This window comes from Grus americana, unplaced genomic scaffold, assembly GCF_028858705.1.
Source record: "Grus americana isolate bGruAme1 unplaced genomic scaffold, bGruAme1.mat scaffold_394, whole genome shotgun sequence".
Taxonomy (NCBI): Eukaryota; Metazoa; Chordata; class Aves; order Gruiformes; family Gruidae; genus Grus; species Grus americana.
The window spans coordinates 15,824-35,367 of record NW_026561661.1 but is presented as its reverse complement, the minus strand read 5'-3'; the positions used below and the strand labels follow the sequence as shown (position 1 = coordinate 35,367).

General features: G+C 43.4%; 1 protein-coding gene and 1 long non-coding RNA gene across 2 annotated transcripts; both read right to left on the bottom strand.

Annotated features, from left to right (window-relative positions):
• Positions 1 to 3,130: 3,130 nt before the first annotated feature.
• On the bottom strand, positions 3,131 to 9,431 carry LOC129200672 (discoidin, CUB and LCCL domain-containing protein 2-like). Its single transcript, XM_054811948.1, has 4 exons — positions 9,381 to 9,431; positions 9,248 to 9,297; positions 7,454 to 7,591; positions 3,131 to 6,381 (listed from the first exon to the last, which is right to left on the bottom strand). The coding sequence occupies exons 3-4, from the start codon at positions 7,575 to 7,577 to the stop codon at positions 5,939 to 5,941; spliced, it is 567 nt and encodes a 188-aa protein (XP_054667923.1). The 5' UTR covers positions 7,578 to 7,591; positions 9,248 to 9,297; positions 9,381 to 9,431; the 3' UTR covers positions 3,131 to 5,938.
• A 243-nt stretch (positions 9,432 to 9,674) lies between these two features.
• Positions 9,675 to 12,367, bottom strand: LOC129200673 (uncharacterized). The gene is made up of 2 exons (XR_008575060.1): positions 10,713 to 12,367; positions 9,675 to 9,771 (listed from the first exon to the last, which is right to left on the bottom strand). It is a non-coding gene; the product is annotated as an uncharacterized LOC129200673 (long non-coding RNA).
• Between the last annotated feature and the right edge of the window lie 7,177 nt (positions 12,368 to 19,544).

Genomic DNA, 19,544 nt, shown 5'->3' with positions numbered 1-19,544 from the left:
TGGCACTGTGTCAGTGTGAAACCTAATCTATAGACTTCCACTTTCCCCTCAATTGCATCATGTTTTGAACTCTGTCTTGCTTAAAGCCAGGTACAAAGGTAAAAAGACTAAAAAGAAGCACACATTATTTAATGTTTTAGGTAGACTGTGATTTTTACTGTAATTTCACCTAGAAGTTGTGTTTGTGTAGTCACCCTAGGTAAGTTCAGCATGCAGACAGACATGCACTTAAAAGCTGTTTTGGCTTCTGCCAATGTGAATGTAGGTAGGAGTCTTTGTTCCAATTTCATGTGCAGTACTGTCATTACATGTCCAAAAAAAAAAAAAAAAAAAAAAAAGTTCTTTTCCTTTAGCAAGGCAGCAGAGACAGCTATTGGTATAAATTTCTGGGTGTGCTGAAAAATGACACCACTTTCAAGTTTTTATATGCTTTTTTTAGATCGGAATTTGGTTATGATCATGTAATTTCATAAAAGTCATAGTTGTGCATCTCTTGAAGTTGACCATGGTATATTTGATTCAATTATCAATAATTGTTTTAAGAGTTACCTAAAGAAAAGTTTTGAAACAGACACCTTCCAAAGCTGACTTTCATTGGAATAGCACGTATAGTAATGATCCCTAGTCTCCTCACAGGTCAGCATCAGCCATTTGAAGTATGTGCATTTCATTGAAGTTTTAATGCCAAGAGACATCTGAAGTATCTAGTAGAGCAAAAGGCGTTTCTTCCAGCTTGCAAAAGAGACACCTGTGAACTGCCAGTACAGGAGAAGAGTGTTTACTGCAAGCATAAGTGCTTTCTGTTTTCATCTCAGTATAAAACAGTACAAATGTTGAACACCTGTTCTTATGGATGAAGGACAAATTTCATTCATTTTCATGAAAAGCTTTGTTTTTTGGGGCATTTTTTCTCCTAGAAAATAATGTACTATTAATGTAGTGAACAGAATATTTGACCTTTTAATTTAAGTACTTTTCATGGGCTTTCACTTGCTCTACAGCATTTGTTGGTAATTTAAAAAAAAAAAAAAATTAGTATGTCAACTTTTAGAAAGCTAGATATATTTTTGCTTCAATTTGATTGGGTTTTGGTGTCCGTTCTCTCTGCCCCCCCCCCCCAAGACGTGGAAAAAACTTTAACCATGAAACTGAGACAGCCCAAGCTAAAAATAGCAACAATTGCAGGGGTAAGTTGTGTTTCATGAAGAATGTATGTGTAACAGGATGCAGAACCAGATAAAGAAATGGCAAGTGTTCTGCCTTACAGAGACGGCTGTCCCACTTGAGAACAGTCCCTCTAGAACATGGTCAACTAAAGCAGGGATGCTTGCAGGTAATCATTTTCTGAAGACAAGTCTGCTTGTAGTGTTCTGAAGACAAGTCTGCTTGTAGTGTTACAAGGACATTTCAGTTTGACAAGCCAGGACTAAGCCATTTAGGATCCAATTTTAACCTTCTACTTGCAAAAAAAAAAAAAAAAACCACCAAACCCAAAACTAATTATGATTAATTTAGGAACTGCAGTGTTAGAATTACGATAAGAAGGGAAACGCTTTGAAATCAAAGCAGAGGGTTTTTGTTTTTTTTCCCTCAGTAACTGGAAAATACCCATGGTCTTGTTGAAGAATAAACTAGAGCCTCTCTACCAGTATAGAGATCGTGTGCTGACTGGGGGGAGGGGGGCCAGGGATGGGGCAGGGATTGGTCTCTGTATCTAAGAAATGATTACTGTATTGAGTTCACATGGCAAGGTTTTGGTAGTGGTGGGGGCTATGGGGTGGCTTCTGTGAGAAGCTGCTAGAAGCTTTCCCCATGTCCGATAAAGCCGTTCCAGCTGGTTCAATACAGACCCACTGCTGGCCAAGGCCAAGCCCATCAGCTATGGTGGTAGTGCTGCTGGGATAACAGAGTTAAGGGGCGGGGGGGAGGAACCAACAAAACCTGCTGCGGAAATAGCAGTGGAGGCGTAAGATGTGAAACAGCTCTGCAGACACGAAGGTCAGTGATGAAAGAGAAAGTGCTCCAGGCATAGGAGCAGAGATTCCCTTTAGCCTGTGGAGAAGACCACGGTGAGGCAGGCTGTCCCCGTGCAGCCATGGAGGTTGTGGTGGAGCAGACACCCACCTGCAGCCCATGAAGGACCCATGCCAGGTGGATGCCCAAAGGAGGCTGTGACCCTGTGGGATGCCTGTGCTGGGGCAGGCTCCTGGCAGGACCTGTGGCCCTGTGGAGAGAGGAGCCCACGCTGGAGCAGGTTTGCTGGCAGGACTTGTGACCCCATGGGGGACCCCACTGGAGCAGTCTCATCTGCAGGGCCGTACTCCCTGGGAGGGACCCACACTGGAGCAGTTTGTGAAGAACTGCAGCCTGTGGGAAGAACTCATGCTGTAGAAGTTCATGGAGGGCTGTCCCCTGTGGGAGGGACCCCATGCTGGAGCAGGGGGCAGAGTGTGAGGAGTCCTCTCCCAAGAAAGAAGGAGTGGCAGAGACAAGGAGTGATGAACTGACTACAACCCCATTCCCTATCCTCCTTTGCCACTGGGGAGAAGGAGGGAGAGAAAACAGGAAGTAAAATTAAGCCCAGGAAGAAGGGAGGGGGTTTTTAAGATTCAGTTTTATTTCTCATTATCATTCTCTGCTTTGCTTGGTACACATTAAACTAGTTTTCCTGTCCAGCCGAGGAGGGTAGCAATAGAGTGGCCTTGGTGGGCACCTGGCATCCAGCCAGGGTCAACCCACCACAGCGCTACTGGACTGGAGCCTGACTTTCTCATGACACTAACAGTGGGCTGTTGGTGTCTTAGCCTCTGGTAACACAGGACTCCAGAGCCAGCGTTCTGCCAGCAGCAGGTGACTCCAGGGAAGCTCCCTCCTGTAAATACCACTTACCCTGCAGCAGACTCCAGCTCTTTGGTAAGTGTAACTTTATTACTTCTAACACTTGGTGAGATGGGGCAGGGACCAACCTCTCCTCTGTGGGTGGTTGCTGCTGCCAGGAACCAGTACAATGTCACTCTTGGAGGCAGGGCACATCATACTACAAGAGGGGTCGACTCATAAATAACCCTTGCATTTCCACTACAAATGAATTTTATATAAGGTGCGTATTAAATGCAGCAAACGTACTGAGTAATATGTATGTACAATTTATTTAAAAGACTTTTTAACATACATATAAAAATCCCTCACTATTTATACAGTCTAAGTTCTAGCAACATATACAAATACTGAGCAACTACAATACATGCTGAGGTAAGAACATACATTCTGGGAGAATACTCAGGCCAAACAAGATTGAAATACATTTTATATCTGTATATCTTCACATGTAAGAGAGACCCATTAAATGTACCTCTGCTTGTGTTGTGCACAGCAGATGCTGATTTTAAGTGTGTCATGCAACTTACAATTGGGAATCAATGTTCAACAGGTCATAGCATACATTTTAAACCCAACCATTACATGTTCAACCTTCTCTTCTTAGTCCTACCAGGTAACATGTTCAAAGTTGAAAGCAGGGAGCAAAGCTTGGGACCAATTTCTTTCAGAAAAGGGACTTAAATTCCTAAAAGCAACCATTCCAGGCAACAGCTCATGCTGCTCAGATAATGAATCTACAGTATGGGTGCTTAAAAATAACCCACTGTAGAGAAACTGTTTAATTCTTATCCCATCTTATCCTACAGTATATCCACAGTGCTACCATACCTGGCCTACACTAAAAAATTAAATCCAAGCGAGTTAATTTTACTGACTTGAACACATCCATTATGATAGATTAATTTTTTAACTGGTACAGTTTGAGAATGCAGAGGTTTCTTAACTTGGCTGGAATAAATATGTCACATCTTGGTGCAAACAAATAACCTCCCGCCCCTTTCAAATAAAATCAGCTCAGATCATTTTGAAGTCATAGTTGCTGCTGATGGATAAGAACACTTACCTGTTTAAGCAAAGGTTAACAAACCTTTGTTTAACAAAGGTTGCAGACTAGCTTTATCAAGCAGAAACAGTTGCAATAAAAAAAATAGAACTATAGGCAGGAATTTCTTTTTCTTGAATGGGTCTTATATACCACCCTTACTTACATTCACATTTAGACACCCAATTCTAAAAAGTAATTAATTATCATTCTCAGTGAATGAGATTGAATGATCAAAAAATTGTAGAGTTGGGCTTTAAGGTAGCACAGAGTATGTAAGAACACATTCTAGATGTTGAACAGACCATGAGTAATTCTGGATTACTGAGTTTTATATATAGCCCCTGTGCAAACAACTTTTTAAGTGATAAATTAGGATACCATACTGGTATAAAGACATGGTGGCAGCCCTCTTGAACAGTATTTTAGTTTCGATTTGGATGTTCTCCACCTAGACTAAGGACCCTGGGCAATAAACAAGGCTGAAATGAGTTACATCACAGAAACAAACAGTAACCACTGAAGTCCATAAAACTGGGGTAATGTGTCGGTAGGGGCTTTCACATGTATAAATTAATTCAGCATCCTCCCAACAGTGCTGTTACCATAAAAATAAAGCATTTTTGTTGTGGGTTTTTTCTCCTACTTAGGTTAAAAAGCTGTGCTTTGTTTCTAACAAGATAAAAAATGGCAACTATGACATCCAAATTGTTTTCATTTCATGATTACCTAGCTAAATCTAGCCTATGTTAGCTCAAATAGAAGACTGACTGCAATGTTTTCATAGCAGAGAACACTGGAACATTCAAAGGATACAACTTTCATTAAACGCTTCTGAAATGGACATGCTTTGGAACAGTACTGGTTCTCTTGCAAACGTTTTGGAATCTTCTATACTTCTAATATGAACAATTGTAAGAAAAGCCCTAAGGCTAAAGTTTTTCAATTGTGCTAAAATGTACCCTATGTGCTAAAAGTGTGTATAACACAAACTGTGCACCATTAGAGTATTTGTGTGCTTCCTTAAGCACTCATGAAGTTATATACATAGCTTGCTTTGTATATGCTCACATCTTAACACACAACAATAGGTACTCTGGGGGGAATCAGGGCAGGGGGACAGGGAGAACCTTTCTGAATTCAGTCACCTCTAACACCTGGATGCTTCTTGCACACTGACCATCAGGGAAGTCTAATTTTGAGGCAGACGCTATTCAGCGCAGCCTTCACTTAGTAGGGAAAAAAAAAAATGTAAAAGTAGTTACTGTGTAGTTTGCTTGTATGACTTTCTGCCTCCTGGATCCCTAGGAAGAACAGGACTGAGTGGCTTAGGGAGATGAGGCAGAAAACAGATTGTACAGACAATGGATTCTAGTTTTGGAAGGCTAACAAAAATGGTGGCAAACTTCTGAGGAACACACAGCTGATGATTCCTAATGCTGTGAACAAAAGCTGAAGCAATGCAATTTAGAATCAAAACTATTTTATGCCATGAAGTGAATGGGATTTTTGCCATCAGTCCTGACAGTAGTTTTTAAAATCCAAAGTTGTGCAGGCATTTTATAGAGTGTAAAATTAATTTTAGAAGCTATAGTGCTTACATATAGATCTTAGAAAATTAGGAGCTTTGAGTTTGTTTGGTCGTCCCCCCCCGAAATAGTACCATTAGCGAGAAATTACTGGCTTTCATACTTTAAACTGTTTCTCCCAATTTAGCATTCACATCTATGAATTACTGAAGCTAATCTTGAAGAGTTCTTCTCTCATGTCTGACAGACAACTGTACAGTAGTAATAAAAACGTCCACAGTTTTGCAGGAAACAAGCTGTCATTACATATACAGCTTAAGGAAAGGCAGAATTACTGGTTTCCCAGACCTCCAATACCACATCTTTTGGTTGAACATTGTATTATTTAAGACTAACAATATCAAAACAACGCGATTAAAAAGTGAAACTGTCAGCTTCATGGAATTGGCTTTTAAAAAGCAAGCCATCATTCTACCTTACTCGTGAGCTAACTCAGTTCATCCTTACTCCCAGCGGAATGGGCCACACTCTGTGGTACCTGGTACACCAATTCATCAGTGGCACCTGGCCCCGGCTGCCCCTTTGGTGTGTCATACAGCACCTGTGCTGATGATGCGCTGTCTGTCCTAGATAAGAGTTTATTGTAAGTTCCCACCAGTGGAGGAGCTTGATTCCCTGCAGCTTTGAAGGTGGAAATGGAAGGAACGCCAAGAGGGGTGCTGGGATGGTTGGACATGTCCATGATTATTGGAGTTGCATATTCCGGTCCCGTTATAGGTAGCGGTTCAGCATAAGCATGGTAAACTTCTTGTATGGGTGAATTGTAAGGGTCCAAATCGGCGTAACTTGCTTCTTTCCCTTCCTCTGGTTTAAAGGTTGATCTCTGATGAAGCGTGCCGACAATTCCCCCTACCAGTGGCTGAGCATACTCTGTGTTGTGAGCCCCAGCAAAACAAAAATAAAAACACACTTAATGGAAGTCATTTTACAGTGGCATCACATTAAATACCACCTGTCGATAGTGACACAGGAATTATTATCCTAGATCAAACCAGTGGCATCTCTCTGCCATTGCTTTGGAAAAAAAAGTCATTTCCACCCAATAGTTAAAGCCGTCGGGATACTACAACATCCTGACTTCTCAGGTTTATACTTCTTCCCTTATGAGCTGTGATTTCCCATGCTGTAAATCTGCCTCAAAACAAAGTTATTTTTATGTGCTTCCTGGCAAAATTAGAATTAAATGAAATTATCCTAGCCTGGCTTTGGATAAAGCAGTACTTGGGGTGGAGGGTTTGTCATCTGAGGGGGGAAGCCTGCAGGTGGTCAGCTGAGATGTTTTAGTTCAACAGATAATCTGAGTTACAAAAGCCAGAGGTGAGAAACCTGGCGAGCTGGATAAAAACAAGCAAGCAGCCAAAAAGAGAAAAGTAATTCTTCTTGTTGTGAAGCTGTAATTCCTGCGCGTCTGCATACTTCTGCCATCAGCATGTAAGCACAGAACCAAAGGCACAGTCAGTCATCTTCCTCTAATGACTGGTTCACCAAGGAAAGGGCATACGCCGCTATCAGTAACAACTCCTTTTCTAAATCAAAACAATGATTTAATCCATACAATCAGTGCAGGGAACCAAGTGCCACATTTCAGATTTGTGCGTAAAGGTAATGGGGTGAAATTATTTCTAGTGCATGAAAACATAACCAAAAAAAAAAAAATCTTTCAACCCTTTATGGGGTTTAACAACAAGTGAAGAAACTTTCAGTTATTGCATTAGCTTGGGAAAAGTGTCTATCCACAGCACATCAAGTCAACATACTTTTATGATGCACCAAGAACAGATCTGAAGAAGCTTGGATTTTAAGAAATGCACTTACCAACAGAACTATTCTTTTCTCCTCTCTTCCCCAAAACAAACAGGATATAATTAAATGTAGCCAAATTCCTGACATTTTTAATCCATATTATATATATTACATAGCCCTCAAAACCAATAAAATGTACCTGCAGACTCTGTTTGCAGCATTGTTGGGACTTCTCTTGGTCTTAGGTGACCAATTTCACTGCTGCTGTAGCGTACGGGAGTTTCTTCATGTTCTGCTGATTTCGTTGGGAGAAACTGCTTCATTCCTTTCCACCACCCTTCATGTGGATTTAAAAACAAACACACACCTCCTAAGACTGCACATATACTGTGTTTTAAGCTACTAAAACATTTTTACACCACAGCTTGTATTTTGTAGTAGCAGGTAAACAACTCGATTATCAGTATTTGCATGACCCTAAGGTTACAAGATATTTTAGTATTTTCTGGCAGACTGAAGATTCAGAAACAGAAGATTCACCCAATCAACTCGCCTGACTTCCCACGCCTTCAAACACCAGCAGAACTTCTGCAGTCTAGCGACTCTATTCCTGAATGTCCATTAGCAGCAGTGCTGGGGCTACTTATCACATTAATAAACTCAGAAAATACAACACAGAAAATACTGAGAAGTCAGCCATGATTCCAATTTGTAAATCAAGTATTTACACAAAATTTGAGACAACCTCAGTTAATAACCTAAGAGTACATTTAATGAATGTGGTTTCTGGCTGTTAATGTCACGTTTCTAACTCACATTGCAGAAAAAGGCTGATCAGTGAATATTTGCAAAAAACCTGAATAAAGAGGATTTCTGACATCAGTGGAAATGACAAGGAGTGACTGTGGTAGGGAGGGTTGGTTTTGTCACATTCCTTGCCCTCCCTTCCCCAGTAGCCAGAGCCACTCTAGTTTTGCTGTCCATTAACATATTTCATCCCCACTGTAAGAGACCATCCTGTAGGAGATTCAAAACCACAGAACACTGTTTAACAAAATTTGAGGTAGCCTGTGGGAGGGGACAGGCAGAGGTTCCACAGAGAAGCGTGGCAACATTATTTTCATACTGCATTGTGCAAAACTTCCTTTTAAAACAGATCTACATACTGAATGTTTAAATTTAAACAAACAGGAAAGAAAACCTAGGCATGTCCATCACTGACAATTAAATACGGAATATTTTGAATCTAACATTCTAAGCCAACAATGCTGTGACCTACTGGAAATGGACAGGCAGTAAATAAAAATAAGGTTGTTAAAAGGTTTCTTGTCTAAAGGATAAGGCATACTTAAAACTGCCAGTGAGCAAACACACAGGTGGAAATTTTCAACATGAAGACGGAGAAGTGAAGCACGGTCATACCAACAGTACAAACCAGCTGCTGCACCACCCCTTTATGCTGTAGCAGAAGCATTTTCAGGACACTTGCAATGCGCTGATCAGACTGTCTGATCTTAAGTTAATGGGGCACAAGACCGTGGGATGGAAAATATGCCTAAAAGGGGCTGCAAACAATCCCACATGCTTACTAGAGCAATGAAGAGACACAAAGTTGACAGACCTTGTGCACTAGGATGAACAATTTTTCTAGGACAAAAGTAGTACCAAATATTTGATTATCAAATGTATAAAGACATTCCTCATAAATTATTTCCCCCCCCCATGTTGTATAATTAAGAGGTTTTATACTTTACTAAAAAAACACAACCAAAAACTGGAGCTGTAACCGCTAACAGGAAACAAGGCATTTTCTATTTCTGGAAATAATTCAGAGAATGAAGCAGTTAAGTCTGTACAGAAAAAGAAATTCAGTGTTCACTATGCCTACATCAGCATTAGAGAAGCTTCTGCTAGTGGAAATTGTCCGTGTTACTGCATCTGAAACACACATCGAACAAAAATGCCAAGGGATTTCATAAAACCATTTTGTTACCTGCACGATCCCAGTAAGGTAGATCGTAAGTGCCCTCAGTTTTTTTCTTGCTGTAAAAAAAAAAAGAAAAAAAGAGTATTTTAGGTAGTCTGCTTATCAGAAGATGCATTAATTAATGCTCAGCAACTACCACCTTGACTGTAACTGGTCCTCAAATTTAAAGTAAAAGCACCAGTAACCTGGCTTGCCATCACCAGTCTGCTGCTACTGGAGAAACCAGTTTTCAGTAAAAGCACGTCTAATGAAAATAGTTACAAAAAGCTGTTTTCACTGTGCTCACTATTCAAGTCAACGTTGTCTCACAGAGAATACAATTCTGAAAATTCCGCAAATGTGGACCATGTAGTTCCCATAGCAATACATGCAGCATTCCCTTCCCACACACCAGGCTAACATTCATTTAAAGTACTTTCATTAATCTATTCATTTACGGTTTCTCCAATGCCACGCACAAACTAAGATAAGAATCAGAGTAGTGAAGACCATCACCAGCACTGGAACCAGAACTGCTGTCAATGCCACATCTGAAAGCCATTAAATTAAGTGGTGTCAGACAGAAGAGCCTCTCATCAATCAGTTTGTAGTTTGAAAATGACTTGGGTAAAGCACATAGTTTTCATCTATAGCGTCTATCCCACTTGATCCCCCAGCTAAGCTACTCTGCTGGATGCTCCCACACTGTAAACAGCCATTAACATCTAGCTCTTCTACATGTATTCACAGCAGGTATTTTTGCAAGGTTTTTAATCTAAATCAAAAGATTTGTTTTCATGTAAGTTTTCTGTTAGAACAATGCATTTTATTATTAGCAGGAAAAATCAAAAGAGCCCAGGAATACACAAGTATGATGTGAACCTCCTGTAAGAAGAAAATACCACAGTACCTTAACAGTTAATCACAATCAGCCTATGCTGGGTCTGCATGTGACAGGAGGCCATCCTGCCCCTGCCATCCAAAGGACACTTCACCAATGCCTGCATCTGCAGTGATCTTGCTCCCTTTTCTGACAATTTTCTTTGATAAACAACATGATGATGCCAAATGATGTTTTTTTCAAATTTCATGCCAACATGACTGGTCCATAAAAGATTAGCTATGTCAAAAGTGTTTTGTCCTAAGAAATTATCAAATTAAATAACAAGGTAGTTACATCTGATTAATTCTGAAGGGGAAGTCCAAGTTGCAACTTTCTCCTTCTGACAAACTCTGTTCCGTAATTAAAAGCTGAACTCCATTTAAACAAGTTTTGAAAGACAGAACTTATAGAGACTTGGAAGACTGGTTTTGTTTCTGCATGCAGTATGCAACTGTACATTTTTTATCATATATACATTTAATAACTGGTAAATATTAAAAATATTGATAATTTGCAATAATATATTAAATCTTGAGAAAATTTACACTTAGTATATGCCAAAGTACTGTAAGGAGTTCCCAAACACTCCTATTGCTTAACTGTGCATACCTTTGGTTACACTTGGAGTCACTGTGGTGTTTTTTATTTCAGGTGTGAAAGTTGTTTTATCTGTCTGCAATGAAGTCTTCACTGAATGAATGAAGTCATCACTGAAGTCATCATTCTTGTTCTGAGGTGGGGGTGGCATGGTGATTTTAGGAGCACGGCCTTTAAAAGAAAAGATTTTATAAAAAAAGGTTTTTAAAGTGCTAGTTTTCCATGCTTCCTTTTCAGGAGAAGACAGCTGGAACAGTTTGCTCTAAAGCTTTTGTTCATGTTATATAATGAGGAAAAAAACCCCATGAATCAATAACATGGAAAGCAAGTCACTGATATCTTTTGAAACAGTTATTTTCTAATTTACCCTGTTTATGCCTAAACTAGGTATCTTCCAGGTTAAGTGTAGTAACTCTGGAAGAAATTCGGAAGTATCAGTTACAGAAGGATTATGCAGCTAAGAAGTACCTTTTTTCTCATTGTCGTGGTTTAGCCCCAGCCGGCAGTTAAGCACCACGCAGCAACTCGCTCACTCCCCCCACCTCAAGGGGATGAGGAGGGGAATGGGAAAACAAACTCATGGCTTGAGATAAAGACAGTTTAATAGCATAACAAAGGAAGAGAAAATAATACTACTACTACTACTAATAATACAACTGATGCACAAATGCAATTGCTCACCACATGCAAACGGCAAATAAAACAACCTGATGCCCAGTCTGTTTCCAAGCAGTGACTCTACCGCCCAACTCGCTTCCCCAGTTATATATGAATCATGATGCTATATATTAGGGAATATCCCTTTGGCCAATCTGGGTCAGCTGTCCTGGCTGCATCCCCTCCCAGCTTCTTGTGCACCTGGCAAGGCGTGAGAAGCTGAAAGGTCCTTGACTTAGTGTAGGCACTAAAACTACGTAGCAACAACTAAAAGCATCAGTGTTATCAACATTATTCTCATACTAAATCCAAAACACAGCACTATAGCATCTACTAGAAAGAAAATTAACTCTAAGTCGAAACCAGGACAGTATCCACGCCTTAATCCATACCATCTATGTCATGCCCAGGTCTTATATTTCCCAATACATTCCAATTAATCACCATCACTTTTCCTGTCTTTTGAAAGTACAGTCTTTTTACTGTACATGCCGGTATCACTCCCTTAGTCTATGTCCTTCCCTCTAAATCCCTCAAAAATGTTCATCGAGTTCATTTCATCCATGACTTTGGGCTTCATCTGCCGCAACAGTCTCTCGGGGCAGAAGCGATGGTGTGTACTGTTGGATTGTTGCATGCTGCATCCGGAGCTCACGGCTGCTGTATCTGGCATGGTCCAATCTCATGGCCTGCAGGTTAAAGGTGTCAATCTCAAGGAAGTTGCTGGGCGCTTGTTGCTGTAGCCAGTTCTGGTTTCATCATCGCTGCACTTTGCTCATTTTCATCAAAGTTATTCTTCATTTATCTGGGTGATTCTTACTGTAATACTCCTATTATGGTATTTAGCAATCAAAGTAGAGATGACATGCATTATTATGTAGCAATTCACACCATACAACTTAATTTATTGGCTATTCTCACCCAAAATTACTTCCTCATCTTTCTGCATCACCCACCAAGCACACCCAGGTCCTTGAGCAAAAGCAATGCCACAGATGGGTTTGCCTTCATTGGGCAGGGTCAGCTCGATTGGTAGATCCCCTGGTGTTAAACTAGCCAGGTGGCCTTTGCTAAACGTGTATCCCAATGTTTGAAAGTCCCACCACCCACCGCTCTCAGTGCAGTCTTTAGCAGTCCATTGTACCATTGGATTTTCCCAGAGGCTGGTGCATGACAGGGGATGTGATACACCACTCCATGCCATGCTCTTTGGCCCAGGTGTCTATGAGGTTGTTGCGGAAATGAGCCCCATTGTCTGACTCAGTTCTTTCTGGGGTGCCATGTCCCCACAGGACTTGCTTTTCAAAGCCCAGGATAGTGTTCCGGGTGGTGGCATGGGGCATGGGACATGTTTCCAGCCATCTGGTGGTTGCTTAAACCATTGCAAGCACATGGTGCCTGCCTTGGTGGGTTTGTGGGAGTGTGATGTAATCAATCTGCCACGCCTCCCCATATTGATATTTCAGCCATCGTCATACCACAGAGGCCTTAACCGCTTGGTTTGCTCGATTGCAGTGCACATTTCACATTCATGGATAACCTGTGCGATAGCATCCGTGGTCAAGTCCACCCCTCCGTCGTGAGCCCATTTGTATGTTGCATCCCTTCCTTGATGGCCTCATGTGTCCTGGGCCCAGCGAGCTATAAATAAATCACCCTTCTGTTGCCAGTCCAGATCCACCTGAGCCACTTCAATCCAAGCAACCTGATGGTTGCTTTGAATGTTCCTCAGTGGCCCGACTCTTGGGTACGTGGGCACCTACGTGACGTCCTTTTACAACCAGCTTCTCTAGCCGGGCAGCAGTATCTTGCCACAGTGGGGCAGCCCAGATGGGTTTGCCTCTGCGCTGCCAGTTGCTCTGCTGCCATTGCTGTAACCACCCCACAGGACATTGGCCACCGTCCATCTCTGTCAGTCCAGAGACAGAGCATCGGCCACTTTTCTCCTTCAGCAATGTCTAAAGCTGGATGGCTTTCACCTCTGCAGACTGGCTCGATTCACCTTCTCCTTCAGCAGCTTCTGCGACTCGTCATGCAGGACTCCATAGGGCAGCCTTCCACCTCTGATGCTTTCCCACGATGCGACAGGACCCGTCAGTGAACGGGGCATATGGCTTCTCATTGTCTGGCAGTTTCTTACATGGTGGGGCCTCTTCAGCAGGTGTCACCTCCTCCTCTGGCATCATTCCGAAATCTTTGCCTTCTGGCCAGTCCGTGATCACTTCCAAGATTCCCGGGTGACCGGGGTTTCCTACTGGAGCCCGCTGCGTGATCAGCGCGACACGCTTACTCCACGTAGCATCCATTGCGTGGTGTGTAGAGGGGACCCTCCCCCTTTGAACCTTCAGCCCAGCACCGGCAGTTGGGGTGCCAGGAGGAGCTGTGCTTCAGCACCAATCACTTCCAAAGCAGCTCGAACCCCTTCACATGCTGCCAATATCTCTTTTTCAGTTGGAGCGTAGCGGCCTTGGATCCTCAGTATTCTCGACCTCAAGTCTTCCCTGGTACTTTCTACCAGGGACTCCAGCTAGGGCCATTCTCCCGGCTACAGTGTAGAGCACGTTCTTTACATCTGCTCCTGCCCGGACTGGCCCAAGGGCCACTGCATGGACTATTTCCTGTTTAATTTGTTCAAAGGCTTGTCGTTGCTCAGGGCCCTGTTTGAAATCGTTCTGCTTCCAGGTCACCTGATAGAGAGGGCTTACAATCAGACTGTAATTGGAGACACGCATCCTCCAGAATCCAACAACACCCAAGAAAGCTTGTGTTTCCTTTTTGCGAGTCGGCGGAGACATGGCTGCTATTTTATTGATCACATCCACTGGGATCTGTCGACACCAATCTTGCCTTTTTTTTCCTAAAAACTGAATCTCCTGTGCAGGTCCCTTGACCTTACTTAGATTTATGGCAAAACCTGCTTTCAGAAGGATTTGGACTATTGTCTTCCCTTTCTCAGAAACAACTTCTGCTGTGTTGCCCCATATAATGGTGTCATCGATGTATCGCACATGCTCCAGAGCCTCACCCTGTTCCAGCGCAGTCTGGATCAGTCCATGGCAAATGGTGGGGCTGTTTCTGCCCCTGGGGCAGTCGATTCCAGGTGTACTGGGTGCCCCTCCAAGTGAAAGCAAACTGTGGCCTGCGCTCTGCCACCAAAGGGATTGAGAAAAAACGCATTCCTGATATCAATTGTGGCGTAGCGCTTGGCTGCCTTTGGCTCCAGTTCGTATTGAAGTTCTAGCATGTCCGGCACGGCAGCGCTCAGCGGTGGCATGACTTCATTCAGGCCACGATAGTCTACCGTCAGTCTCCACTCCCCATTCTGCACTGGCCACAGGGGAGCGTTAAAGGGTGAGCGGGTTCTGCTCATCACTCCCTGGCTCTCCAGCTGACGAACCAGCTTATGGATGGGAATCGGGGAGTCTCGGTTGGTGTGATAGTGCCACTGGTGCACCATCGTGGTAGCGATTGGCACCTGTTGGTCTTGGACCCTCAGTAACCCCACACCAGAAGGGTCCTCTGAGAGACTGGGCAAGGTAGACAGCTGTTCAGTTTCCTCTGTCTCCAAGGCAGCTATGCCAAGAGCCCACCGGTACCCTTTTGGGTCCCTGAAATACCCTCTCTGGAGGCAGTCTGTGCCCGGGATGCATGGAGCCTCTGGGCCAGTCACAATGCGGGGCTTTTGCCACTCATTCCCGGTTAGACTCACTTTGGCCTCCAGCAGTACAGTCAGCTGTTGGGATCCCCCTGTCGCTCCAGAAATACAGGTGGGTTCTGCCCCTTCATGGCTGGATGGCGTTAGGGTACACTGTGCAGCGGTGTCCACTAGAGCCTTATACTCCTGTGGATCTGACGTGCCAGGCCATCGAATCCACACAGTCCAGTAGACCTGGTTGTCTCTAATCTTGGTCATTGTGTTCATTACTCACTTCTTGCAAAAATGACTTAGCAGTCCCTTCAAGAGGATTATAAGTATGATCAGACCTTCCACTCTGTCTAGGGAACTGCCCGCTGGAGACTGGATCAGCAATTTTCCGGGAAGAACCCCATTTAAAATTGTTTTGCCTTGCAACTCACGTACCCATATGGTCACGGTAGGTTCTCCATCCCACTTCCTCATGTCCTCTCCATGGTCATGCAGGTAAACCACAAGGTGGCTTGTGGTGTGTACCCACTGTATCCTCTCTCTTGAGCAGAGGAACACTTACTCCTAATAGCTGAGATACTGGTCCGTACAAGGGAACAGCACATATCCTCTTTGAGTTGCAACAGTGGTGCACTCCATACAAACTTCCACCCATGGGTCGGGTACATTGGACCTCATCTGGACCTGTGGGTAACTGCATGTTGTCCGGGTCATAATAAACCATCTCCCGCATGGCTAATTCCCTCGAGTACTGGATACCTCTCTCTGTGGTGGTCCGCTTGCCTGGATGACATCCAACATCTTCGCTGAAGGGATACCCTTCCCTTACGCCTGACAGAAGTCGCCTCCAGAGGCTGAGGGCTTGTGTCTTTTTTTCCCAATCGCCCTTGTCAATGTCCCCTTCCCTGGACAGGGATCCCAGCTGCTTGGCTTCCCTGCCCTCTAATTCCAGGCTACTGGCCCCGTTATCCCAGCATCGGAGCAGCCAGATGACAATGTGCTCGCCTGGACGGCGGCTGATCTCGTTTTTCACGTCTCGCAGCTCACTCAGGGACAGGGATCGGGTGATTACCTCTGGCTCTGCCTCCTCCTCCTGTTCTTGTGATGGTCCTGGTTCATCGTCATCCCCTACTAAGGGAACTGATTTTTTTTGTGTATTTGTTCTTATATATAGGGGTGACTGATACCAGCACGGGTTGGGGTTTTGGTTCAGCTGCAGCACGTGTCACTTGGATTTGAGTAGCAGCAGTGCCTGTTGCTGGGGCTGGAGTTGCCACAGTGGTTGTCAGACTGTTTTCCCTCTCTTCCTCCTGAAGGTGCTGCCTGATATTGAGCAGTGTTTGGTAGATACTGGCCAGGGCCCAGCATAGTGCAGTACGTTGTGCCTCTTTGGAATAGCCACAGTATTTTCCTTTCACATGTTCTATTGCTTCATCAGGGTCCCGTAGTTGTTCGGGAGTGAAGTTCCAAACCACTGGAGGTGAGAAGGTCTCTTGGTACCTGCCCATATTCTCCCACATGCCGTGCCACCCATGACTATCCAGCCTCGGGGCAGATCTCTGTGTGGTGTTCTTAAAACAATTTTTTTGTAACACTGAACAAGGCCTGAAACACATTCAGGAGACAGCAATAGGAGCATAGTGGCTTGAACATCCCAAGGGTATTCAAAAGTCTCAAAAGCTGTTTTAACCAGCTTGAAGGAAAAAAGGGGAGGTGAAAGAGTGGAAGAAAGTTCCCCCCCCCCCATCTTCCCCATATATTGGGTGCGATTATTAATAAATTCTGAGAGATGTCATCTGAGGTATGGGCATGAAGCAATGCCACATACACATACCAGCTTAACCTCATGACCAGTGATGTTATCATATCATAAGCTGATATTACACAGCATGGCGTAATGAGAATCGTGACCCCTCTCCCAGAGGTGATAGACAGCAGCACAGGGAATACCTGCAGCAAGTGTGGGTTTCCATAATGTGCACATGTGAACAAACAAACCACCATTGTGACCAGCAACTATTTAACTAATATAACAAATGTGTGTAACAACTTTAACACATTCAGGTCAGATCTGTTGTTCTCTCAACCCTTTGAGCCCCACATTGGGTGCCAAAAAGGATTGTCATGGTTTAGCCCCAGCTGGCAGCTGGGAACCATATGGCCACTCGCTCACTCCTCCCTGCTGTGGGATGGGGAGGAGAATCAGAAGAAAAAGGCAAAACTCATGGGTTGGGACAAGGACAGTTTACTGGGACAGCAAAGGAAGAGGAAAATAACAACAACAAAACTAATAAAATAATATGATACACAATGCAATTTGCTCACCACACCCAGGCTGTCCCAGAGCAGCGATCCCTCCTCCCAGGCTAGTTCCCCCCTTAAATACTGAGCGTGATGTCATGATATGGGATACCTCTTTGGTTAGTTTATGTCAGTTTTTCCGGCTCGGTCCCTTCCCAGCTTCTTGTGAAAATTCACTCTATCTATCTCAGCTGAAAACCAGGACAGTGTTTTGTAATGCTGTAATTTCTGATATAGAATATTACTTACTTTAGCACAGCAGGAGCTAAAAACAAATCTTGAATCTCAGCAAGATTCCTGTGAATCAGAAATTTTCACTGCTGTGTCATGAGATTGAACAATACATCAATTATCAGTTCAAGACAGGTACTATGTTCATGTCTGTCTGCACTCCTGTTAAGGTACCTATCTGTGTATCTGCTAGACTGCAGTGAATGTTCCCATGCAAATTCTGCAGCTTTGTGATGGGATCCTCTGTGGGATGGGGCATTGAGACAGATTTCCCTGGATCTCTACTTACAGGGAGCTCCTTAAAGAACAGAAGGGCTTTTCAATTCAAAAAACTGGAGCAACATAAGAAGAGGAGAATCAGAGTGACTACAGCAAAACACATAAGACAACATAAATTCTGTCTGTTCCTGTGGTGTAGGTGTCAGCTTTGTGTCAGCGTGGTTCAGGCTTCAGTATGGTTTTTAGGCTTGGTTTCAGTGCCACCTGGGTTTTGCACTCTCTAGCCTTTAGGATGCCTCTCTGCCGCTCTTGTGCTGTGGTGGTACCTGTCTGCTCCTCTCCATGGAGTCTGTCATCTTTACAACATCCTTTCTTAGCTAGAATGGTAGAATTTGAAGTGTAGACAATCACAGATAATTGTAAAAGACCTTTGTTCTTATTTTTTCTGGTCAGTTTCTTTATAGTGCATTTTGTATGACAGTCCACACTGGTTTTAATGTCTTGTACGGAGGAGTTTTCTAGTGGTTTGTCCAATTTTCATCTTTCCTTTAAATTGAGTTTACTACGGTAGAGCAGAGATGACTATTAAAAGTAACATTCTGTTTTTCTCTGCCTTTGAAGTATGAAGGAGTATAAAATATCACTGGCCGTTTTGATTTATTTGCATCAAGGTCTTAATTACTTTTTTTATAGCCTCTTAGAGGTATGTGTGAAACTTGTCTGCCTTTTGATCTTAAACTAAAAAACCTACTATTTTAAAGGTCCTCATCATTTAAAATTCCCTCTGCTCTATTTTCTTTGCAGCCATTCCTCATTTGTTCCTAATAATTGCTATGAAAAGCTCTTTTTCTTGCCTCCTTAGTTCATGAAATGTAAAAGAGAGCGCTTTTCATGACTTTGGCAGCTAAGGAATGTTGTTTAACTGTTGAAACAAGGTTTACCTTTTAAACTGTTCCATCTAAGTTGACACTATAAATCTTGACTGAAAACAGGACTGCAAAATTTTGCAGTCATTGACAGGTCAGGGAGTGTGATGAGCTTTTCAAAACTATTAATACAGACATGGTATATGTGTTGTGACAGAACCTTCCACTGCACTTCTTTCCTCTCTCTGCCTCCATGTGCTTTCCTTTCCTGAGCAGGTTTGTAAGATGCCATGACAGAGGCTGCACTTCTACGCTTTGCTTGCACCAAAGGAATTTCCTGACTAATTATGTAGCTTTTTCAAATCCTTTTCTTAAAGGAATTGAGGCTTTCTGCGTGGTCTATCTGCTGTGCCCTCTCCTTTGCCAAAAGCCATGAAGCCGTGGCCCAATTTCAGCCAAACTTCAAAGAGCATGAGCTTCGAGGATTTTTTTGTTTTTTGTTTTTTGGTTTGGTTTTTTTTTTCGTTTGTTTGTTTTAAATTCGATGGCTGGGTGAAGAAGACCCTGATGTGGTTTAGGCCCAGCCGGCCGCTGAGCGCCACTGGGCCGCTCGCTCACCCCTCCCCCAGTGGGATGGGGAGGAGAACGGAAAAACAATGGCAAAGCCTCGAGGATTGGGATAAGGGCAGGTTACAGGGACAGCAAGGGAGAGGGAAAACAATCAACAACAGTACTGATAACAGATATTCACAATGGGTGATAACAGAGAACAATTTACCAATCCCATGACCGACCAAGACCGACTGGACGCTCAGCCCGTCCCGGAACCACGCCGAAACTGCGCTGCCCCCCTCCTGCCCGACTAGCCCCCCTTTTATGGTGAGCATGATGTCACATGGTATGGAATAGCCCCCAGCCAGCTTG